Genomic DNA, 20,319 nt, shown 5'->3' on the forward strand with positions numbered 1-20,319 from the left:
GATGGTCGATAACCTAAAAATTGGCGGGTTTCTCCAGGTCCAGAATTTTCAATACATTTAAAGCTAGTTCTGGCGTTTGTAAGTTCGTAAGATGTTTATAAGGGCGGCAATGTTCGCAAAGTTATTTCTTGAGTTTGGCACTTTATTCCGTTCTGAAAACACAAACTGTATTTGAGGCTGTTGGCATTATTATTATTTATGACATTCATTAAAATGGAAAGTATTTCGCACATATTTTGATCTAAAAATAATGATATGTCATCAGTTTTTTAGATTTTCGTCCGTACACATGAATTACAAACTTTAAAATTTCAGCAGTAAAAACATTACGTATTTAGGCTTGAATCGTATATCATTATTTCCATGTCTGTGTGTGTGTGCATGTGTGTGTTACAGTTGTCATTGTAACAAATTACATTATGTTCTCCATAGTTTGAAGAGACATTGAAGGATGTATGAAAAATATTATGACGATAGTAATAAATTTACCTGTGCTGGACTATGAAAGTCACCTCTTGCTTAATTATCTAAATATTTGTCAACGTAGAAAGCCAATGAAATACCTGTGGAGATAAACTGTTTTAATCCACTCCATTAGAGCGATCGAAACTGCAATAAAATTTCTCATTAAATGACCAACTCACACTAGAATAGCATTAATGATAAAGAAAAAAAAATCAAGGATGAAATCATTTCACCTACGAAATTACAGCAGCCAGCTGACGACACCCACTTGCTCGTACGTCCGTCCGTCCTTTGATGAATTGCGATTCACATTCACCGGGATCCCGACGCAACCGGCAACGATGTCATTCATTTGGTGGCACATTCCTTTTGAAGAGGCTGGATTTGTAATACATAATGAGCGCGAGATGATTCAGGGATGGAGGGTGCTGGCAGCGACGCCCCTTCGGCCAATTGCATCTCGCATCGGCCAGTAATGTGTAAGAGTGGCCCCGCCCACTGTCCCATAACCAATGGAAGCCCTGGGTTATTTATGAAGGCCCGTCTGCCAGACGTAAGATGAATGGCACCGTGAAACGTCTGAACATCGATAGAATTTCAATCAGAAAGCCCCTTGGATGTTATTTACAATTAATTTGAGCCTCCTCGAGTGAGGAAGCTTCCGCCCTGGCCAAACCAGTTCTCGACAAGAGCAAAGGACGTTTCCCAAGTCGATCTCGAGGCGGAATGCGCATCGAGCATGAGAATGAAACATCTAAGTGAGTTAATCCATGTGGCTCAGTGAATGTCAGGCTCTTGGTCCGTGCAGATGCGGCGGTTTTTGCCTAGGTTTTGACCAGAGCCCGTTTGCCGTACCGAATCGAAGACATTTTTCTTATCATCATGGACTGCCAGTTGAGTTTAATGCCGAGATAGTGAATGACGAGTCCCTCGCTTTAAATAACGAACGAAGGACTGTATCGAGTGTCTCGTTGAAGAACAAGGACTGAGAATGCTGGAGATGAAGTGAGTGAAATGTGAATGAACTGTGAAAAAAAAAGGCGAGTGAGGTGAAATAGATGACTACGTGAGTGTTCGAACGAAAAGATGTTCGGTTTTGACTGATGTCAGGTTTTTAAGACGAAGAAGCTGTTGGTTGTGTGGGATAAATGCAGAATGACGTCAAAACAACCGCATCATCAAGACCTTGAGAAGATTACAGGTGAGACGTCATTTTCTTTGCTTCTTTTTTTTTATTAGTTATTCTCGGAACGAATGAACCAAGACAAAAAAAGGAGAAAATGAGTGTGCTCTTAACGTATACATGGCATGTCAGTCTTAATAAATTTTTATCCTTATTATGTTTTAATACTGGGAAATCTAGATAAATTATGTTCCCGTCATTTTTCTATGCTATGCAAAGATTCGTCAAAGAAAAAAGTACAGTTGGATTAATCTTATTATCACCACAAATTTAGGCAGTTTTTAAGTAGTTTTGGCATGTGTTAAACAACTCCATCAACAAAAACCATGCTGATACACTCTACGGAATGTAAACTATGGTTTTCGAATATATGACTGATGAGTACTACTCGAGCGCTTGTGTGTGCGCGTGTGTGTGTGTGTGTTTGTTTGTTTGTTTGTTTGTTTATACATTAAGGCTGTTCCTCTTAATCAACGTAAGATGACTATTTATTTTTACACGCAATTTTTGTTCTGTGGCTTTCGTAGTATACAAATCTAATTAAGATAAACTAGAGAAGGTTTAATATCCAATACCAATGTAATTCATGTTGAATTTTATGCATGCAAATACAAACACCTACACAATATATATATATATATATATATATATATATATATATATACATATATATATATATATATATATATATATATATATATATATATATATATATGGGATGCGGCTGCTGGCCGCACTCCTCCTTGTCCCATAGATGCTCGAGGGGATTATGCTCCTACAGTATCTGCCATATCTTCGTGGCCACCCACCCAAGTATAACCAAACATGCCTCTTTTTAACAGCAAATTATGGATATATATATATATATATATATATATATATATATAATATATATATAAACGTGTGTGTACATTTATAAAATTTCATATTATATATATATATATATATATATATATATATATATATATATATATATATATTTGTGTGTGTTATATATATTACATCTGTTACTTTTAAGGTAGCCCAAACTATAGTATCAGCTTAAAACCCTGTGCTGAATGTTACTCCCCATTTTGATGGTTACTTAAAACACTACGCCTTACTGAAACACTGCGAAAATGCCGTCATAACTTGCACATTATCATATAATCTTAAGTGAAGTTTTTCCGCTCAACAGGTATACCCGTAGACATCAGAAACACAACACTATAAAGCCAAATGTTTTGATCATCTTAGATGTAGTTAAATACATCATATTTCATTACTGATGCTACATTATATGTAACCTTTTTTTTACATAAATGTTTGATATCTACTTAACGATGAACGTTGGTAATTTTACGAGAAAAAAAAATTTTGGTATATGGAACAACGCATGAAGTACTTAGCATGTATAATTATTTCTGACGTTGACGTGGCTTGCAGACCACCAGATTAACGACGCCAGTTTTTTGTTTATTAAAAGGCAATGCACATCATCTTGTAAATGTTAATGAAGTAAATTCGGTCGCCATTATTACGCTATCAGTATTTCGTGCTGACTGAAGTATGTCTCCATTTTCAGAGAAAGTAAACACACATTGATGTCATCTCCATTTTCGGAGGAAGTAAGCACACATTGATGTCAGTTATTTCCACAGGTCGTGGGACTGTAATGATAATGATCAAATTTTGCCCTTACGGACGCGTCCTCTTATATACCATTATCAGTTTATTGTACGTACACTTTCCTCGAATCTTAAGACTGAATATGGGGGACAGCACATCTCCCTGACATGATATCGTGGCCTTCCCACTTCCTAGATTGTTATTAGGACAGTTTACTATTCAGTACCTATACTCGTTTCCATAGCTGTAAAACAGCGCAAACCTATTCATTTATTTATTTATTTATTTATTTATTTATTTATTTATTTATTTATTCATTTATTTATTTACTGTAGTAGTCATTAGCTTCTCCTTCGTCAAAATATGACGACGTTGATAAAAAAAAAGTAAAAATGATTTACTAGTTAGAAATGGGCGCCTTGCGATTCACTGAACTCACTGAAAGACCACCAGATCCAAACTTTGATGACTGAAAAGTTTGTTATATATACGCGCAGTCTCTTGTATGCTAATACTCATATGTCAGTAGATACGAAAGGAGTTCATGTCAACAGTGTAATAACTGTGAAGACCCTTGTATAGCGCTTTTAGAGATGATTATGTTTGGTACCAACTGTATCAGTTTTATGTGGCAACTGCCAGTTATTTCCATTCTGTGAAAAAAATAACGTCTTAATCTAATACTTCTGATGGAAATATACCAATGCTCGAGAGTTTTATATCACGGCTCATTGCGAATCCATTCTTAATCTTGAGGCTTGATATTATTAGGGACCCGGATTGTAAACGATCCAAGTCTAAAGTTAGGCAAGATCCGATTTGCAGCTATATGCTGGTTCTTAATACATCGAAATGGGAGGCCTTTGGTCTCCTTATGCCTTAGTAGTCAAAGACCCCATATTAATGATCACTGATCTGAGATTCGTTGACCAGTGTTAGATGGAAAAAGTAGACTAGCCTATATATATTATAAACAGCGTATTCCACTGCTGAAGCCGCCACTGTAAAAAAGGACTTCGGGCTTCAAGTTACACTTAAGCTGTTGAGAGACTGGTTTTTTCTTATTCTTTTTATTTGAAATTATGGCTTCTGTTTTGTTTAGGGATTAAGCAAAGACCATAATCTGCTGTTCCTGCGTATCAGCTGCAAGCTTCCTTGTCACTTGCGGCAAGACTACTTGTAGTCATCTTTCGATATATACCTTATTTGGATTATTTCTGCACCGTTGTTTGTTACACGTGTTTAATTTGTATCTGCATTACAACTCATCTAAAACTTATTTTTACATTTATCTACGTTACAACTCATCAAAATTTTACTTTTATCTACATTGCAACTCATCAAATACTAATTTTTACTTCTATCTAGTACATGACAACTCATCACAAATTAAGTTTTACTTTTATCTACATTACAACTCATTACAAACTAATTTTGACTTTTATTTACATTACAACTCATCAAATACTAATTTTTACTTTTATCTGCATTACAACTCATCACAAAATAAGTTTGAATTTTATCTACATAACAAGAAATGAAAAACTAACAAAATTACATCTTAAACTACATAACCTTCGATTTCCATGTTGACACCTCTTCAAAAGGAGAATGCGCTTGTTGTGTATCAATGTAAGGTAGACAATTAAGAATATCTGTATACCGAGTTTCTCTCTTGAAATGAAATTCAGGATTTAAAAAAAATGAAATCACTGGTAAAGGAAAGCATCTTCTATACCTTACTTCGATGTCGCTTTCGAAACTGGAGCGCTAAATTTTCGCGAAGTCATTCGAGTAGTTTGTGAGTAATTCTTGCTCGAAAAGTTATTTATTTAGGATACAATGCAGATATCATTTGCATTCTAAACCCGTTAGATTTCCAAACTTACCGCTCTTCTCCCCCCCCCAACCCCCTACCCCCCAAAAAGATGTTATAAAATGAGTGTGTGCGTGTGTGATTTTTTAACTCAAAAATACTGTCAAAAAATTCGGAAACTGGTTTACTCCAGAGTTGTATCTAATGAAAGTCGGAGATTATTTCATAATGTAAGTCATCCGAATGCACTAATTTGAAAATTATACGAAATTATACGGGGTTTCAAGGTCACGTTTATGTAAAGTCCAGGATAAGATATTCCTTATCTTCTCCTAAATTCACTTTAAATGACAATATTCGAAAGTGCTTGAAAAAGATTCATGTGCGAAGCTCCTTCAGATAAAAAGAGAAAATTGTCTGCCGAATTTAAAGAATGTCACGTCTGAAAGAACATAGCAATTTTAGTCGAATGTGTTGATGCCAGAACTCGCAGTGACTTGATCAATACCTGAGGATGTCGAATACAATCTTCTGTTTCATTTCCCATTATTTCTTTTAATGAAGAAATTGTGTTTTCTAAGTGGAAATGAACTGTGGCTTTCATTTCGCTGGGGAACCAGATGGTATGCAAGGTTTATGAAATTCTGTACTTAGTGATTTGTCATTACCCGGTAAAAATCGTCAAATAGAATCTTCTATATAATTTCCCGATATTTTTTTCCTTTCTCATAATGAAATTTTGTTTTATAAGTGGAAATGAACTCTCATTTTCATTTCGCTGGGAACCAGAAGGTATGGAAGTTTCTTTAGATTCAATACTGAGGTGATTTGTCATTATACCCGGTGAAAATGCTCTATTTCATTTCCCAGTTATTTTCCTGTTTAACGAAGATTTTGCGTTTTCTAAGTGGAAATTATCTCTTACTTTCATTTCACTCCTGTTTTGTTTTTTAATGATTATTCCAATGTGAAGAACTCGGTTTTTTTTTCATTTTCCAATCATTTTTTAATGAAGAATTCGTTCTTTTCTCGTTGGCAACGATCTCCTATACTGTCATTTCACTGGGAACCAAAACTATAAATATATTATATATATATATATATATATACATATATATATATATATATATATTATATATATATGATATATATATTATAATATAAATATATATAGATATATTAGTAGTCTAGGTATATATATTATAATATTATATTTTAATAATATATCTTATATATATATATATATGTGTGTGTGTGTGTGTGTGTGTGTGTTGTATTATATATATATATATATATATATATATATATATATATAGTATATATATATATACAAGTTACTTAAAAGTATTGTCCGATACCTTTAGATAGTCTTTTCTCTCATGCAATTGATGATGACGAAACAGGAAATCGCCTTTGAATGGCTTCCTGCATGATTCTCATGATTATCTCAAGGTAAAGATTTAGCCGAGAATCAATGGCCATCATTAGGGAACACTTTATACGAAGCAAACTTCGATATATACAATTTAAATCAATGACCTTCAAAATTTTGACATTGTTTGATTTTGTCACGTGTTGCGTCGTATTTTTCTAATTTATTTACTTTTTACCTTGTCCGTCCGCAAAACATTTTCAGTTTCGTGTTTCACATAATTCTCTCATAGTCAAATTCTGTGTGTTTCAGCTCACAAAGTTTTAAGTGAACCTTTTAAATATATTTTCTTTCAGTTAAAGTAGTCACACTAAAAAAAATTCCTTGTCAGAAATTCATTGTAATTAATGATATATATATATATATATATATATATATATATTATATATATATATATATATATACAAAAAGTGAGGATGGTATTCTACCTAAGTGTCAGCGGCGTCCCGTCCAGCTAAAGACCAAAGCCGATTTTGCTAAGCTTCGCTAATCGGCAGTCCATCGGGATAGCGATGAAGTTACTTCACTTTAAACATATATATATATATATATATATATATATATATATATATATATATATATATATATATAAATTCATATAGATTACGACTCTAATTCGAGTCGCCGTATTGAACAATAAAGTAAGTGTCAATAAACAAGTTTCGAACTCAGTCGTGTAACACGATGCGAGAATCTCTTCTGCTCCTATCTTCATCCAACCCCCACCCTCACCCCTCCTCTCTCTCGTCTCTCTCTCTCCCCTCTCTCTCTCGCTCTCTCTCCTCTTCTTCTCTCTCTCTCCTCTCTCATCGGCGAGGAATGGCTTTTGCTATCATTTGAATGTAATGTAGCCTATTCAGACATAGGCGACAGCTAATGTTTCGTTTGCTAATGTCTAACACTTTTCTCTCGCTATGTAATAAGTATATATATGTGAGTTTTATATATATATATATATATATATTATATATATATATATATATATGTGTGTGTGTGTGTGTGTGTCTGTGTGTGTGTGTGTGTGTGTGTGTGAGCATCAAGCTACAAATGTCCTTTAATATCCAATTCGCTCTACCTCGGAAATAGTACATTTTCATATAATTATGTTAACCAAAGTAGAATTTTTTGGTTGATACTAAGTTCGTCGTCTCGTGGGTTCGAACCACGGAAGACAAGAACTCAGGACTATAGTGAAAATATATTATTTGCCTTAAGCTGTATTTTTCCGTCTGTTTCTGACCGCCTCTCTCAGAATCAGTCAACGTAGAGACTTCGCGCAGATTGTAAATGGGAAAAAACGTCATTAGCGTTCTTCCAAATCTTCTGAAACTTTCCTATTTAAAATTAATCTATAAAAAGCAGCTTCAATTCTGATGACGATGAGGTGGCGATTATTGCAATTACCTGCGTAATGAATAAGTGCACGTCATTTCACACGATTGCCTCATTACTTGGTGTAATTTACCCAGGAATTAGGTTAATGGTCCGGATTTCTGTATTTCTCATTGAGAGATTCCAGTTGCATTCCCATTCCTTAATTTTCATTCCAGTTGCGGGGTTTCACTTGGGCTTGATGATTGTCCCATTTTATCTACAGCAGGGCTTAGGAACGTTCTCTTAGTTTATATTCTCCTCCTTTCTTTTAACTTTCCTATTTTTTTTCTTTTATTTCCAATTGGGTCATTTGCTTTCTTTTGGTTTATTACTTCAGAATGCTTTTCCTTTTCTGCTCCATAGTAGGTTCAGTAGGGAAATCAATTTACCCAGTTCCCTATGTAACTTTTAGGCTCTATGTAACTTTCAAGTTTGATGTAACTGTTAAGCCCTATGTAACTTTTAAGCGCTATGTAACTTTTAGGATCTATGTTACTTTTAAGCGATATGTAACTTTTAAGCGCTACATAACTTTAGGCTTTATGTAAGTTTTAAGCGCTATTTAACTTTTAAGCCCTATGTAACTTTTAAGCTACATGTATCTTTTAGGCTCTATGTAACTTTTAAGAAATAACCAAATTCGAATTTGGTATTTTTTCTTGTAAAGGCCACAAAGAGAAGAAAAAATGAGTAATATTATAATTTATAATCATTGCCTCAACGCTATGTGACGCAAATGCCCTCTGTGAAAGTCTGCCATTTGTCTTTATTGTGCTTTCACTTCCACAAATCTCCACTCATAACCAGCCTCCTTTCTGATCTGTCTCACCCAAGTAGGTCTGGTTCTTCCATAGAACTGTTGCCACGGACTGTTCTTTCCTTATATCTTCCATACTCATCTCATCTGCATATGGAAATTCCAATTTACCTTATGGTTTCATTTTTCACAATGTTGTGATCTGACTCTTAATATTACCATTTAGGTTTTATCCCAAATAAAAAAAATCTTGTAGATATGGTTAAATGGTTTCATTTTCATTCCATGATTCATGTCCGCACAGTAATACAGATCATACTACAATAGACTATTGTATAGACGGTCGTATAACCTCACTACTGAATACAGTTTTTTCTTTGATTTCCAATTCTTATCCAGCCTGCCCGTTGTTTGATTTGAATGTTTCAGTCTTTTATTAAATGTCAACCTGCAGTGGATTATCATAAGTTGCCAAATTTTTAAAACAGATTTTTTTTTTCTCTTCGGACTTGGCTTTATATTAACTGACCGGTTTCTATGAACTGGCGTGGGAAGAAATTTGGCGTCGCTACCTGGGCCAAAATTGGATATTGAAACTTTAATTGCGTCATTTTGAAAGCATATTTCATCGGTTAGACAATTTATGCTTAAAACTTTTTGTTTAGTTTTAAGCTGGTCCGCTGGTATGGTGGTTAGTGTCGTGGCATGCCGCTCAGAATGTGGCAGGTTCGCCTCTCTCCCAAGGCTATGAAAAATCGCTGGCTCTGTATCATGATTAGTTACTACTGCAATGTGGGGTCTACTGTGGGAGGTTGAAGCCAACATTCTTTGGAAGCTTGAATTTCAAGGCAATGGCCCCTGTGTGATTGTTCCATGTGAATAGGTTTTATGCACTGAAATAATAATAATAATAATAATAATAATAAATAGATCCCATTATGTGTTGTTGCTTCAGTAAAGCTTTATACGATGAAACAAGGCAAAGTCATTAGCATATTAATATTTTTTATGCACTTTTTTATCGAGTATTTTAAAGATCTACAATATTATTACGTAGCGTATTATTAAAGGGGAGAGAGAGACAGAGACAGAGAGACAAAAAGGGAGGCGACTGTACTGGCGGCCAATATTACCAAGGTACAAGAATACTTCGCCGGAATACATATATGTATTATTACGCAGACCCACAAACGATACCGACAATTTGGTAGGCAAGTCATGAAAGTACTCTAATTGAATGAAAAAACCGTAATTGCCTGTTATATATATATATATATATATATATATTATATATATATATATATATATATATATATATATATATATATATATATATGTATGTATGTATGTGTGTGGATATATATAATCTAAGGATAATATGCAATTGTAATAATTGTAATAGCTACAATGCCCTCTTAACTTCTGGAAATTTGCGCTTTTTTTAATTCGCTTATCCCCAAAAAAGCGCAAAGAATGCGAGAAGATTGTATTGTGTCTATTATGTATATATAAGTGCGTATGTGTATTTGTATCTGTTATAACGTTTAAATTAAAAAAACAATCTTGTTGGAAAGGCATAGATGTTAATTCACAGAACAACATTGTAACATCACAGCGAAAATCGGTACACAATCAAAATTACAACCAGAAATGAACAGATTAACGCCAAGACGATTAAGACATGATAAATAACGCACTGGACATAAATATCCCCATCTGTCATTCCTTCCTAATAAATCTCTCTCTCTCTCTCTCTCTCTCTCTCTCTCTCCCCATTCCATGAGATGCCATTAATCACTCTGTATAAGGCCAGGCTATTCTCTCTCTCTCTCTCTCTCTCTCTCTCGTCCAGGTGACATGATGAACAAAGGTAAATCAACTGTTACGACGCTGATAACTCCATAGTCGATACCTTGACGACCATCTTGCTTTGTGCACTTGTCACATAAATATCTTTTGTTGTCGCCATCTGCTTTGATTTGCTTTATTTCTTGCCTCGCGCCCTGTTCTGCTAAGACGTGTTTTTGTTGTTGTTTTTTTATTTGCTTCGTGAGGTATTTGTTTTTATCATTTTAAAATTTTTTTCATTAGTAAACTTTTTTTTTTTGTATCGTTTGGAAATGTTTTTCATGGGTGATTTTCTTTTATTTTTTTTGGTACGGTTTAAAAACTTTTTTTCATTAGTGAATTGGTAATTTTTTTTCTGATTTTTTGTATCATTTAAAAACGTTTGTAATGAGTGAACTGGTTTTTTTTGTATCGTTTGAAAATGTTTTTCATGAGTGAACTGGGTTTTTTTAATCTTTAAAAACTTTTTCATGAGTGAACTGTTTTTTTTTTTTTTGGTATCGTTTGAAAACTTGTCTGGTGAAGTTATTTTTCGCATATATTCTGTCGACTTTGTCTAAATCTTTGGCGAATATTTTCATAATGGCATTCATATTGTTTCCCGTTTTGTTCTAATTATTATTGATTTTTCATGATCTTGTTATTCAGTTATAATAGTTTACTGATGTTAATGGCCACCTCGATGGCTCCCTGTCTATTTAAATGATCCTGTGAGATGTGATCGGGGATATCAGTGATGTAAGTACATATATACACACATGCAAAAAAACTGACGTACGTACAACACGTGCGTGTATATATATACCTTGTATTTATACCTTGCATAGATATAAATACATATATATATATATAGATATATATGTATGTATATAATATATATATATATATGTGTGTGTGTGTGTGTGTGTGTGTGTGTGAGTATGTATGTATTATATCATACATTGTATACATACAAATTATAAATCCTGACCTGTTTCGTCTTTAGTTTACGTAAAAATCCGCAGAAGGTTCCGGTCAGGGTTTATACCTTTGTGTTGCGTTCCGGAGATTTTAAAGGATATAAATATAATCTATATATATATATATATAATATATATATATATATATATATATAGATATATATATTATATAGATATATATATGGATATATATATTATATATATATTATTTATTATTATTAATATCGCTCCAATATTTTCTGTGGGTTAATTATCTTATGACAGCAGTCAAATTTATTATCGAATTGTTTCTTTGGCGCCATTTCGTCTAGTCCTCTTTTGTAAGGCACGGCGAGATTTATGAATGGACAAATAAGACGACGATCCGTGGCTATTTTTAGAAGTCGAGCCTGCTGTTTTTTTTTTCTTTTTTTTATTTCGCTGTAAAGAAAACTATCGAGATGGCTATTTGTCTGTCCGTCCGCGCTTTTTCTGTCCGCCTTCAGATCTTAAAAACTACTGAGGCTAGAGGGCTGCAAATTGTTAGGTTGACCATCCACCCTCCAATCATCAAACATTCCAAATTGTAGCCCTCTAGCCTCAGTAGTTTTTATTTTATTGAAAGTTAAAGTTAGCCATGATCGCACGTCTGGCGCCGCTGTAGCTACCAACAATACAGGCCACCACAGGGTCGTGGCTGAAAGTTCCATAGGCCGCGGGTGACAGTTTCATGGGCCTTGGCTGAGAACAAGCTGTACAGAGAACTCGATTGCGCCAGAGAAATCTGTCGCGCCGGCAAATAGATTCTATCACTGTTAACATTATTTTTCATAACAATCTAGAGTTGCGCTTTCAAGCAATCTCATTTTTATTCCGTCAGAGAGTCCCACTTCATTCACTCTTAGTAGTATTTTACTCTTTTCCTGATATTAACTACCTTCGATACCTAAAAAAAATCTCATTTCTTTCTCAGAAAAGGGTCATGTATACGTTTTTTTTCTTCTTCTTCTTCTGAAGACGTGTTTATTACCACATACTCCTTGTCATCTTTATTTCTGATAGTCATCAATAAGTCCCCAATATACCTCAAAGCGCCTCAGTGGCGTGGTCGGTATGGTCTTGATCTGCCACCTCGGTGGCCGCGAGTTCGATTCTCGGGCATTCCATTGAGGTGTTAGAGATGTGTATATTTGGTATTTCTGGTGATAGAAGTTCACTTTCGACGTGGTTTGGAAGTCACGTAAAGCCGTTAGTCCCGTTGCTGAATAACCACTGGTTCCATGCAACGTAAAAACACCATACGGACAGACAGACCAATATAACTGAAGTATCATTTCGTAAATTGAAAATAGAAATTATTCAGCAAGTGTATGTTCTGCTTTTGGCAAAGCAGCGACATCTAAGAGAGTACATCAATGTGTCGGTTCTCTAGAACGTCTATGAAAGCATTAAATTTTTAAGATCAATACCTGTAGTATTGAGGAAATTTAGATGAACTGTAATAGAGCAAATTCATAATACCGGCGAAATGGCGGCGTTTTTGCACGACAAGACGTAATGAAAAATACCCTCTATCACTGGTTGGTTCCTGACGAGTCCTTCTTGAGATCGTCTTTTTATTATTTTAATTAAGGCAACCGATTTTGATATATACACAGTTTAATGCCAACCTTGAAACCATATTTAGTAGATGCTCCTCTCCGTATTCTAACCCCCTTCCTTTCATTGCCCTTGTGGAGGAAAACACGTAAAAAAAATAAACGATTGTACCTTTTCTTCTTGCATAATAAGACGTATTTTTTAGTTTATATACAAATATCAAACAATTCTAAATCAGCAACTAATTAGCAAAAAAATTAAATGCAATTAAAAACAAGAAAGATAATCCTTGCAATTAACCAAAAAAAAAAAAATAACAGGTAAAAAGAAGAAGAAGAAAAAAGGGAAGCTGTTATGATATCGTGTGAACTGTGGCAGGAGGAGAAAGCAGGGTGAGAGTAATTTTCGCATTGGCTTGATTGAGATTCGGAGGGGAAGCTGACAGAATGAGAATCATTGTAAAGGGTTTAGGTAGCGCCGAATTAGCAAGCAGATGATACTTTGTATATCATCTGTACACCCACGTTTGCACTGGTGGAGAATCAGCGGTCTGTTGCAACCCTTCTTTGTTTTTGCCACAACGAGAGTTACTTTTTTTCGGGTTTTAATAATCCAGTGTCTTCTTGTGCGGTATGTTGAATATCATGTTTCTTTTTTATTTTATTTATTCATTTATATTGTGTGTGTGTGGTTTTGTATAGGGATAATGCTTAAATACCACAATGCGAATTACTTTTCTTTTAAAATAATGAAGTGTCTTCTTGTGCGGTATGTTGAATATCATGTTTATTTGCTTTATTTTTATTTTATTTATTTATTTTGTGTGTGTAATTTTGTCTTTTTTATTTTATTTATTTATTTATTGTGTGTGTGTGTGATTTTGTATAGGGAAAATGCTTAATACCACAATGCGAATTATTTTTCTTTTTAATAATGCAGTGTCTTCATTTGCGGTATGTTGAATATCATGTTTCTTTTTTATTTCATTTATTTATTTATTGTGTGTGTGCGTAATTTTTGTCTTTTTTATTTTGTTTATTTATTTATTGTGTGTGTGTGTTTTATTTTGTATAAGGAATGTGTTTAATACCGCAATACGAATTACTTTTCTTTTTAATAATGCAGTCTCCATGTGCGGTATGTTGAATATCATGTTTATTTGTTTTTTTTTTTTTTTGTGATTTGGTATAGGGAAAATGTTAAATACCACACCGTGAATTATTTTTCCTTTTAATAATGCAGCTCTTCTTGCGAGGTATGTTGAATATCATAATCTTTTATTTTCTTTGTGATTTAGCATAGGGGACAATGTTAACACTTCATTTAAATAGGTTGGATGAACTTGAATATTGCTTTAGTATATATCAAGTACATGTTGAGTAAAAGGCCTGCAATATAAGTACGAGTTATATCATTTTTATCGCTTAATGAGATATGACTAAAATATTCCCCGGTTACATGTAAGGGAAACCATGCTTTGTCTTCCAATAGATTTGTTTGCCATAATTCCTACACGTTATCCAATTTCAGTATTTCTCTCTCTCTCTCTCTCTCTCTCTCTCTCTCTCTCTCTCTCTCTCTCTCTCTCTCTCTCTCTCTGTTCTAGTGATAATCAACAGATATTTTTTTTCTGGGGAGCGGTGGTTAGAGGAGGAAATAAGGTGTTGGATAATTGAGTTGTAGTTTTAAGAAATTGAAAAATCACTTTTCTCACCTATATCGAATACAAATCCCCGGTTTATAGAGTTATTGGAAGATTGCATAACATACTAATATCATTCGGTGATGGTTTAAATTAATTTCCATTGTTGCGAAAAGAAAGAACATCTCTTCAAAAAGTGTTTTTTTATATAAAATAGATTAGATCCCAAGATACTCCTAACATCCTTATACAAAAACAGAAATCTAATAATGGAAGAACAAACTATCTGAAACGTCGTATCAATACCAATGCCTAGTTTCTAGTTGTTTGTTTGTATGGTGTTTTTACGTTGCATGGAACCAGTGGTTATTCAGCAACGGGATCAACGGCTTTACGTGACTTCCGAACCACTCCTCAATGGAATGGCCGAGAATCGAACCCGTGACCACCGAGGTGAGAAGCAAACACCAAACCAACCACGCCACTGAGGCGCTTATTTTCTAGTTGCATTTTGGAATCAATATCTAGTAACATGAGAAAGGATCTGGTGTTGAACACTCAGAATCTTCAAGTGCAATGTTACCAATGCACAATGAATCATGATGTGGAACCCGGTGTAAGATTCCCAACTCAAAAAGGTTCCAGGGGCTCCTCCACCTTCCACCGATCTGTTTTAAAGACCCATTCAGACAGGAATTCCCTGTTCGTTCCCATTAGGGGAGAGTGAATAACTGCAGCAATCATTGCGTCCCCTGCATACCGTACTGTTTCATTTTCAAGGTTGATAATGACGTCGCTGGTGAAGAGTAATAAATAAGCAAGGTCCCTGAATACTTCTTTATGGAGCACGTGACGTCATAGGCCGAGGCTCGCTGTAAACCAATAGCTACTCTCTGTTGTTGGTGACCTAACAAAGTGTGGAAGACCTTTGAATCAGTAAGATTGGTATTGGGAAACAGTAACTGTGTTAACGGTGTCCCGTCTTCATTTCATAACAGAGGAATATCAGAAGTTGTGGATGAAATAGTAAATGATGTTAACGAGTAGTCTGGTAAAAGTGTAAAAAGTAATATAATAATAATAATAATAATAATAATAATAATAATAATAATAATAATAAAATGTTGTCATTTCCACCTTAAAGAATAAGCGCTAGTCTCTAATTCTTCGTTTCCTTCTTGTTTAAGAAGGAAACGAAGTCATTGATGAAGTTATTGGGATGTCATTCATTTTGGTCTTCAAAGTAAAGAACCTCACTCTGAAACAAATAAACAAATAAATAACAATTAAATAAAAAAATAAATCTTCCATTTCTTTCCCCCGAAACCGTCCTCATAAATTCAATCCGCAAGTTCTTGCATCGCCGAATAATGCGAGCCACATTCCACAGCTGCGGAGTGCAAAGAACAATACACAGGAGGCACCTGCGAACTTATTCATTTTCAGAATGCTGCTCTTACTGGCCATCACTTACCGGCCAAAGGGAAGACGGATGGCCACACCCGGCAATCAGAACGTGCTTGGCAAGATCGCTTGCATGCGAAGGGTAACATTAAACTTGTTAAAAGTGCAAACTTGTTCTTACACGACAGTCATGCGTTTGCACGAGAGGGTGTGTGAATTGTTCCGTGCGGTGAGAAGTTTGCAAGTTTATTTACTTATTTATGTTAGTACACTTTTCCAGCTTATTGATAATCCTTAGTCTAATCAGTATTGCGTTCGCCATGTATACACGATATTCATGAATGACCGGTGGGAAAATTCATTTAGTTTTTTACTTGAGTTGTTGTAGTTTCAGCTTACGATACATATCCCTGGGAGAACTTTACTGCTGTTTTGAAAGATAGGCTTGAAGTTTCACCGAACGAAGGCAAACAGATCGGTACCTGAGGACAAATTTATCTTTTTATTTTCATCAGTATTTCAAAATGTTCGCTTCAAAAGTGATTTACTTTGACGATGAATTTGACAAATCATTTTCTTCTCAGAATTTCTGACCCTTGACTTATCATATTTTCTTGCCCTGATTCTTGCATTTATTTATAGTTATGTTATATACTAGAAAATTTTATAACAGTGCATTAATATTGAATTTTGCATTAGAAATCACATCAGAAATCACATCAGATCATAGCACAAACGTTGGCAACTCTGTAGAAAAGAGAGTAAAATAAAAATGTTTAAAAATCAGTATGGAATCTTAATGAAGTTTAATTTTGTACCTCTCCCTTTGCAGGCATGTTATTTACTAGAAAAATATTATAACTGCATCAATATTGAATTTTGCATTAGAAATCACATTAGATCATAGCACAAACGTTGGCAACTCTGTTTAAAAGAGAGTAAAATAAAACATTTAAAAATCAATGTGAAATCTTAATGAAGTTTAATTTTGTATCTCTCCCCTTGCAGGCATGAGCGTGTTTGAGGTCCTAGTGGTAGGGGCGTGGTGGTAGGCGTGGGTGGTGGTGGTAGTGGTGTCGTCTTTTCTGAAGGGGGAGGTCGAAGCAGCATCGCGCGCCCCAGCGTCACTGCTGCTGCTGCTGCTGCTGCTGCTGCTGCTACTGCTGCTACAACTGCTACTGCAACTGCCGCAGCTGCTGCCTCTGCCTCTGCTTCTGCCGCTGCAACTGTCGCCATGGGGGGCACCACGACTCACCTGATGAGGAACCGCCTCTTCCTTCTTCCGACCCTCCTCACTGCCCTCCTCTGCTTAACCACGCCGACCTTCGCCAGACTCGTCGGGTCTTGGATGTGAGTATGAACTCTGCTCAGTTTGTTTATAGTCTTGGTGGGGATAGGAAGGTACTGGTGGTTGCTTAAACATGCACACATCCATACATTCATATATATACATAAATACAAACATACAATGTATATATATATATATATAATATATATATATATATATTATATCATATCAGTAGAAAGATCCACAGTAATGTTCTTGTTTATCAAAGACGAAATATATTTGTAGAAATATTACAATGATTATAATAACTTTCGTCCATCCTTCTGTGGACTTGATCACTAACTAAATGAGAGACATAGCATACATACATACATACATATAATATATATATATATATATAGATATATATTATATATATATATATATAATATATATATATATTAGTATATATATATATATATATATATATATATATATATATATATATATATATATGTACGTATGTATATATATGTATATAATGTATATATATATACGAATTTTTGTCAATTATACGAACGTGAACTTTTTTGCATTCACAAATGTTAAGCGACAAATATCGTTCGATATCTTATTCACTATACCTCGGGAATAACTTATACTCAAGGGGAATTATAACTGATAAATGCTTCGTTATCGGTTCGAATTCTGCACAAGAATATCATCAATAAACCCGCTGTAAAATCATTCACAAACTTCACACCTAGATTTTAGTTCAGGCGATGAAACCAACTTCAGAATGGGCTGCTAAATCTCCGGGCTAATTACAAATGATGCAGGCTATTGATCACATCATAAGTCATTTCGTAAACCAGTTTTGAATCGTGATTATTTTTCATGCAGAGCTTTATGCCTTCCATTACCATAGTTTCCAAAAAAAAGGGTAAAACTTTTGAAAGGGATCTCCATAAGATCAGTTTTTTGTTTCATTGCTAATTAGGATCTTTGTTGACGCCTGAAATCATATCAAATGGCATAGATACTCATTCTGCAAGGGATTCAACCTTGACGGAATAAAGAACACTGTATTACAAGGTATACAGCCTTATTTGAGCGATGACTAACGGATTAAGGAATACCGAATTCCTTCGAATTTTGCAAGCACTCATTGGATGATTCAGCATTACCTAACGGCTTGAATTGTAGACAATCGCAAGAAATATCGATGTATGATCAATTTTCAATATGACAGAATCAGGTCCAGGATAAAACCATTATAAAGATAGATTTTAAAAAATTATTTATATTCTTAAAACTAGGTCACAAGACTATATCAGTAAGCGTTAAAATATAATCAGTCATTTAAGAAGGGTGGGGGGGCAAAACTCCCCAAAAAGATTGTATTCGAAATGAAATAGTTGGTAAAAGCTTTTTATTTGTTACACTCATTTTCCGTCCCCGCCGTCATATATAATATCCTGAGAAGTTTCGTCGTCCTGAAGGCCATTAAAAGCCCCCTTCCAGCGGCCGATCAGAGGTTATAGGGATTCCGCAACCACAAGATGCCTTACATCTTCGTCGGCTCTGGAAACAAAACGGCAAAAGGGAATCTGGAAGGGTCGGGTGACACGCCTTAAGGAACTACCGTCGGTAACCTAATGAAAGGTCTGCTCTAATACAAAGACCTGCGCCGTCTGGTTTCGATCTTTTTCCTCAGCGAATGTTTTTTTTTCTTTTTTTTTCGTTTATTAAGTTCATATTTGGATGGGTGGTTGATTAAAGGTTCTTATGGTAATGATCGATCTTTCCCCCAACGATGATTCGAGTGTTTGACTTTTTTTTTTTAAGAGCTCTTTAAGTTCATCTTTGGATGGGTGGTTGATTAAAGGTTCTTATGGTTGTGAAATGTCAAGAACTTGTAAGTTTATAAGTGTTCATAGTATTAGGGGAGGGTGGGTCTTTGAACTCAGCTCTACTGTTGATGATCTAGTTAGGGGAAACGGGTGAATAACTTATCATATATATATATATATATATATATATATATATATATATAATATATATATATATATATATATATATATATATATATAATATAGTATATATATATATATATATATATATATATATATATATATATATGTGTGTGTGTGTATGTATGTGTGTGTGTGTGTATTGCTTAGAATTTACTATATCTTTTTTGTAATGACACCAAAGGCAAATACATCTTAAGTTAATTTTTCACAGGCGCCTCATTATGAGTTTCTCTCTGAAACGTATAGAAAACAATACATTGATTCTCATTTCGGATCCAGTGATGATGGTAATGTAGTACTAGAAATCGGTTTGTATACATATGAACGTTTTGCTCCTCTGAAATCTCGCGACTGTGAATTTAGCTTTCCCCGAATTCTGTTATGACGTATATTTGTTTATTTTAATCCATACGCTTTTCTTTGCGATGTGAACGAATATGTCCAGTTTTCCAGCAGAACTGTAGAGTTCACAGTATTTTTGTTTACCCTTGTTTATTTCTTGGCTTGTTTTTACCTCATTTCTTTATTAAAAACCAAGGGTTCTTATGCTGTGGCTTTTTACCCCATCGAATGAATATATGCTTCATGTAGATAATCTGCTGTGCAAACTGGAATCTTATATAAAAGAGAACACGCTTTATTATAGCTTAAACACTTAACTTCTGTCATTCGTTTCCTTGTTGACAAATGAATTATCCTATACTTCCTCTACTTGGCGCCACGTTAAGCAAAAACCACGTTATGCGAAAATCAATTGATTTAAATTTATTATTTACGTTACATTCCAAAATAGCCGTTGCATTAATGAGTGATGATGGTGTAGATATAACATTATGACAAGTTATGGCCTGTATCGCTGGACTTTCAATCTTTGGAACTTCTTCTTTTCTTCCGTGTGCCCATAATCCGATTTTATTTTCAAACGACAAGAAATACAAAAACTGGTGATT

General features: G+C 34.5%; 1 protein-coding gene across 1 annotated transcript in view; it reads left to right on the top strand.

The window, feature by feature from the left end:
* The first annotated feature begins 1,126 nt into the window (after positions 1-1,126).
* LOC135196339 (protein Wnt-5b-like) overlaps positions 1,127-20,319 on the top strand; it is a 30,378-nt gene continuing 11,185 nt past the window's right edge. The window contains exons 1-2 of the mRNA XM_064223099.1: positions 1,127-1,666; positions 17,075-17,416. Coding sequence (XP_064079169.1) covers positions 17,301-17,416 — 116 coding nt within the window. The 5' untranslated portion in view covers positions 1,127-1,666; positions 17,075-17,300. The remainder of the gene's footprint in view (positions 1,667-17,074; positions 17,417-20,319) is intronic.

This window comes from Macrobrachium nipponense, chromosome 17 (assembly GCF_015104395.2).
Source record: "Macrobrachium nipponense isolate FS-2020 chromosome 17, ASM1510439v2, whole genome shotgun sequence".
Classification (NCBI taxonomy): Eukaryota; Metazoa; Arthropoda; class Malacostraca; order Decapoda; family Palaemonidae; genus Macrobrachium; species Macrobrachium nipponense.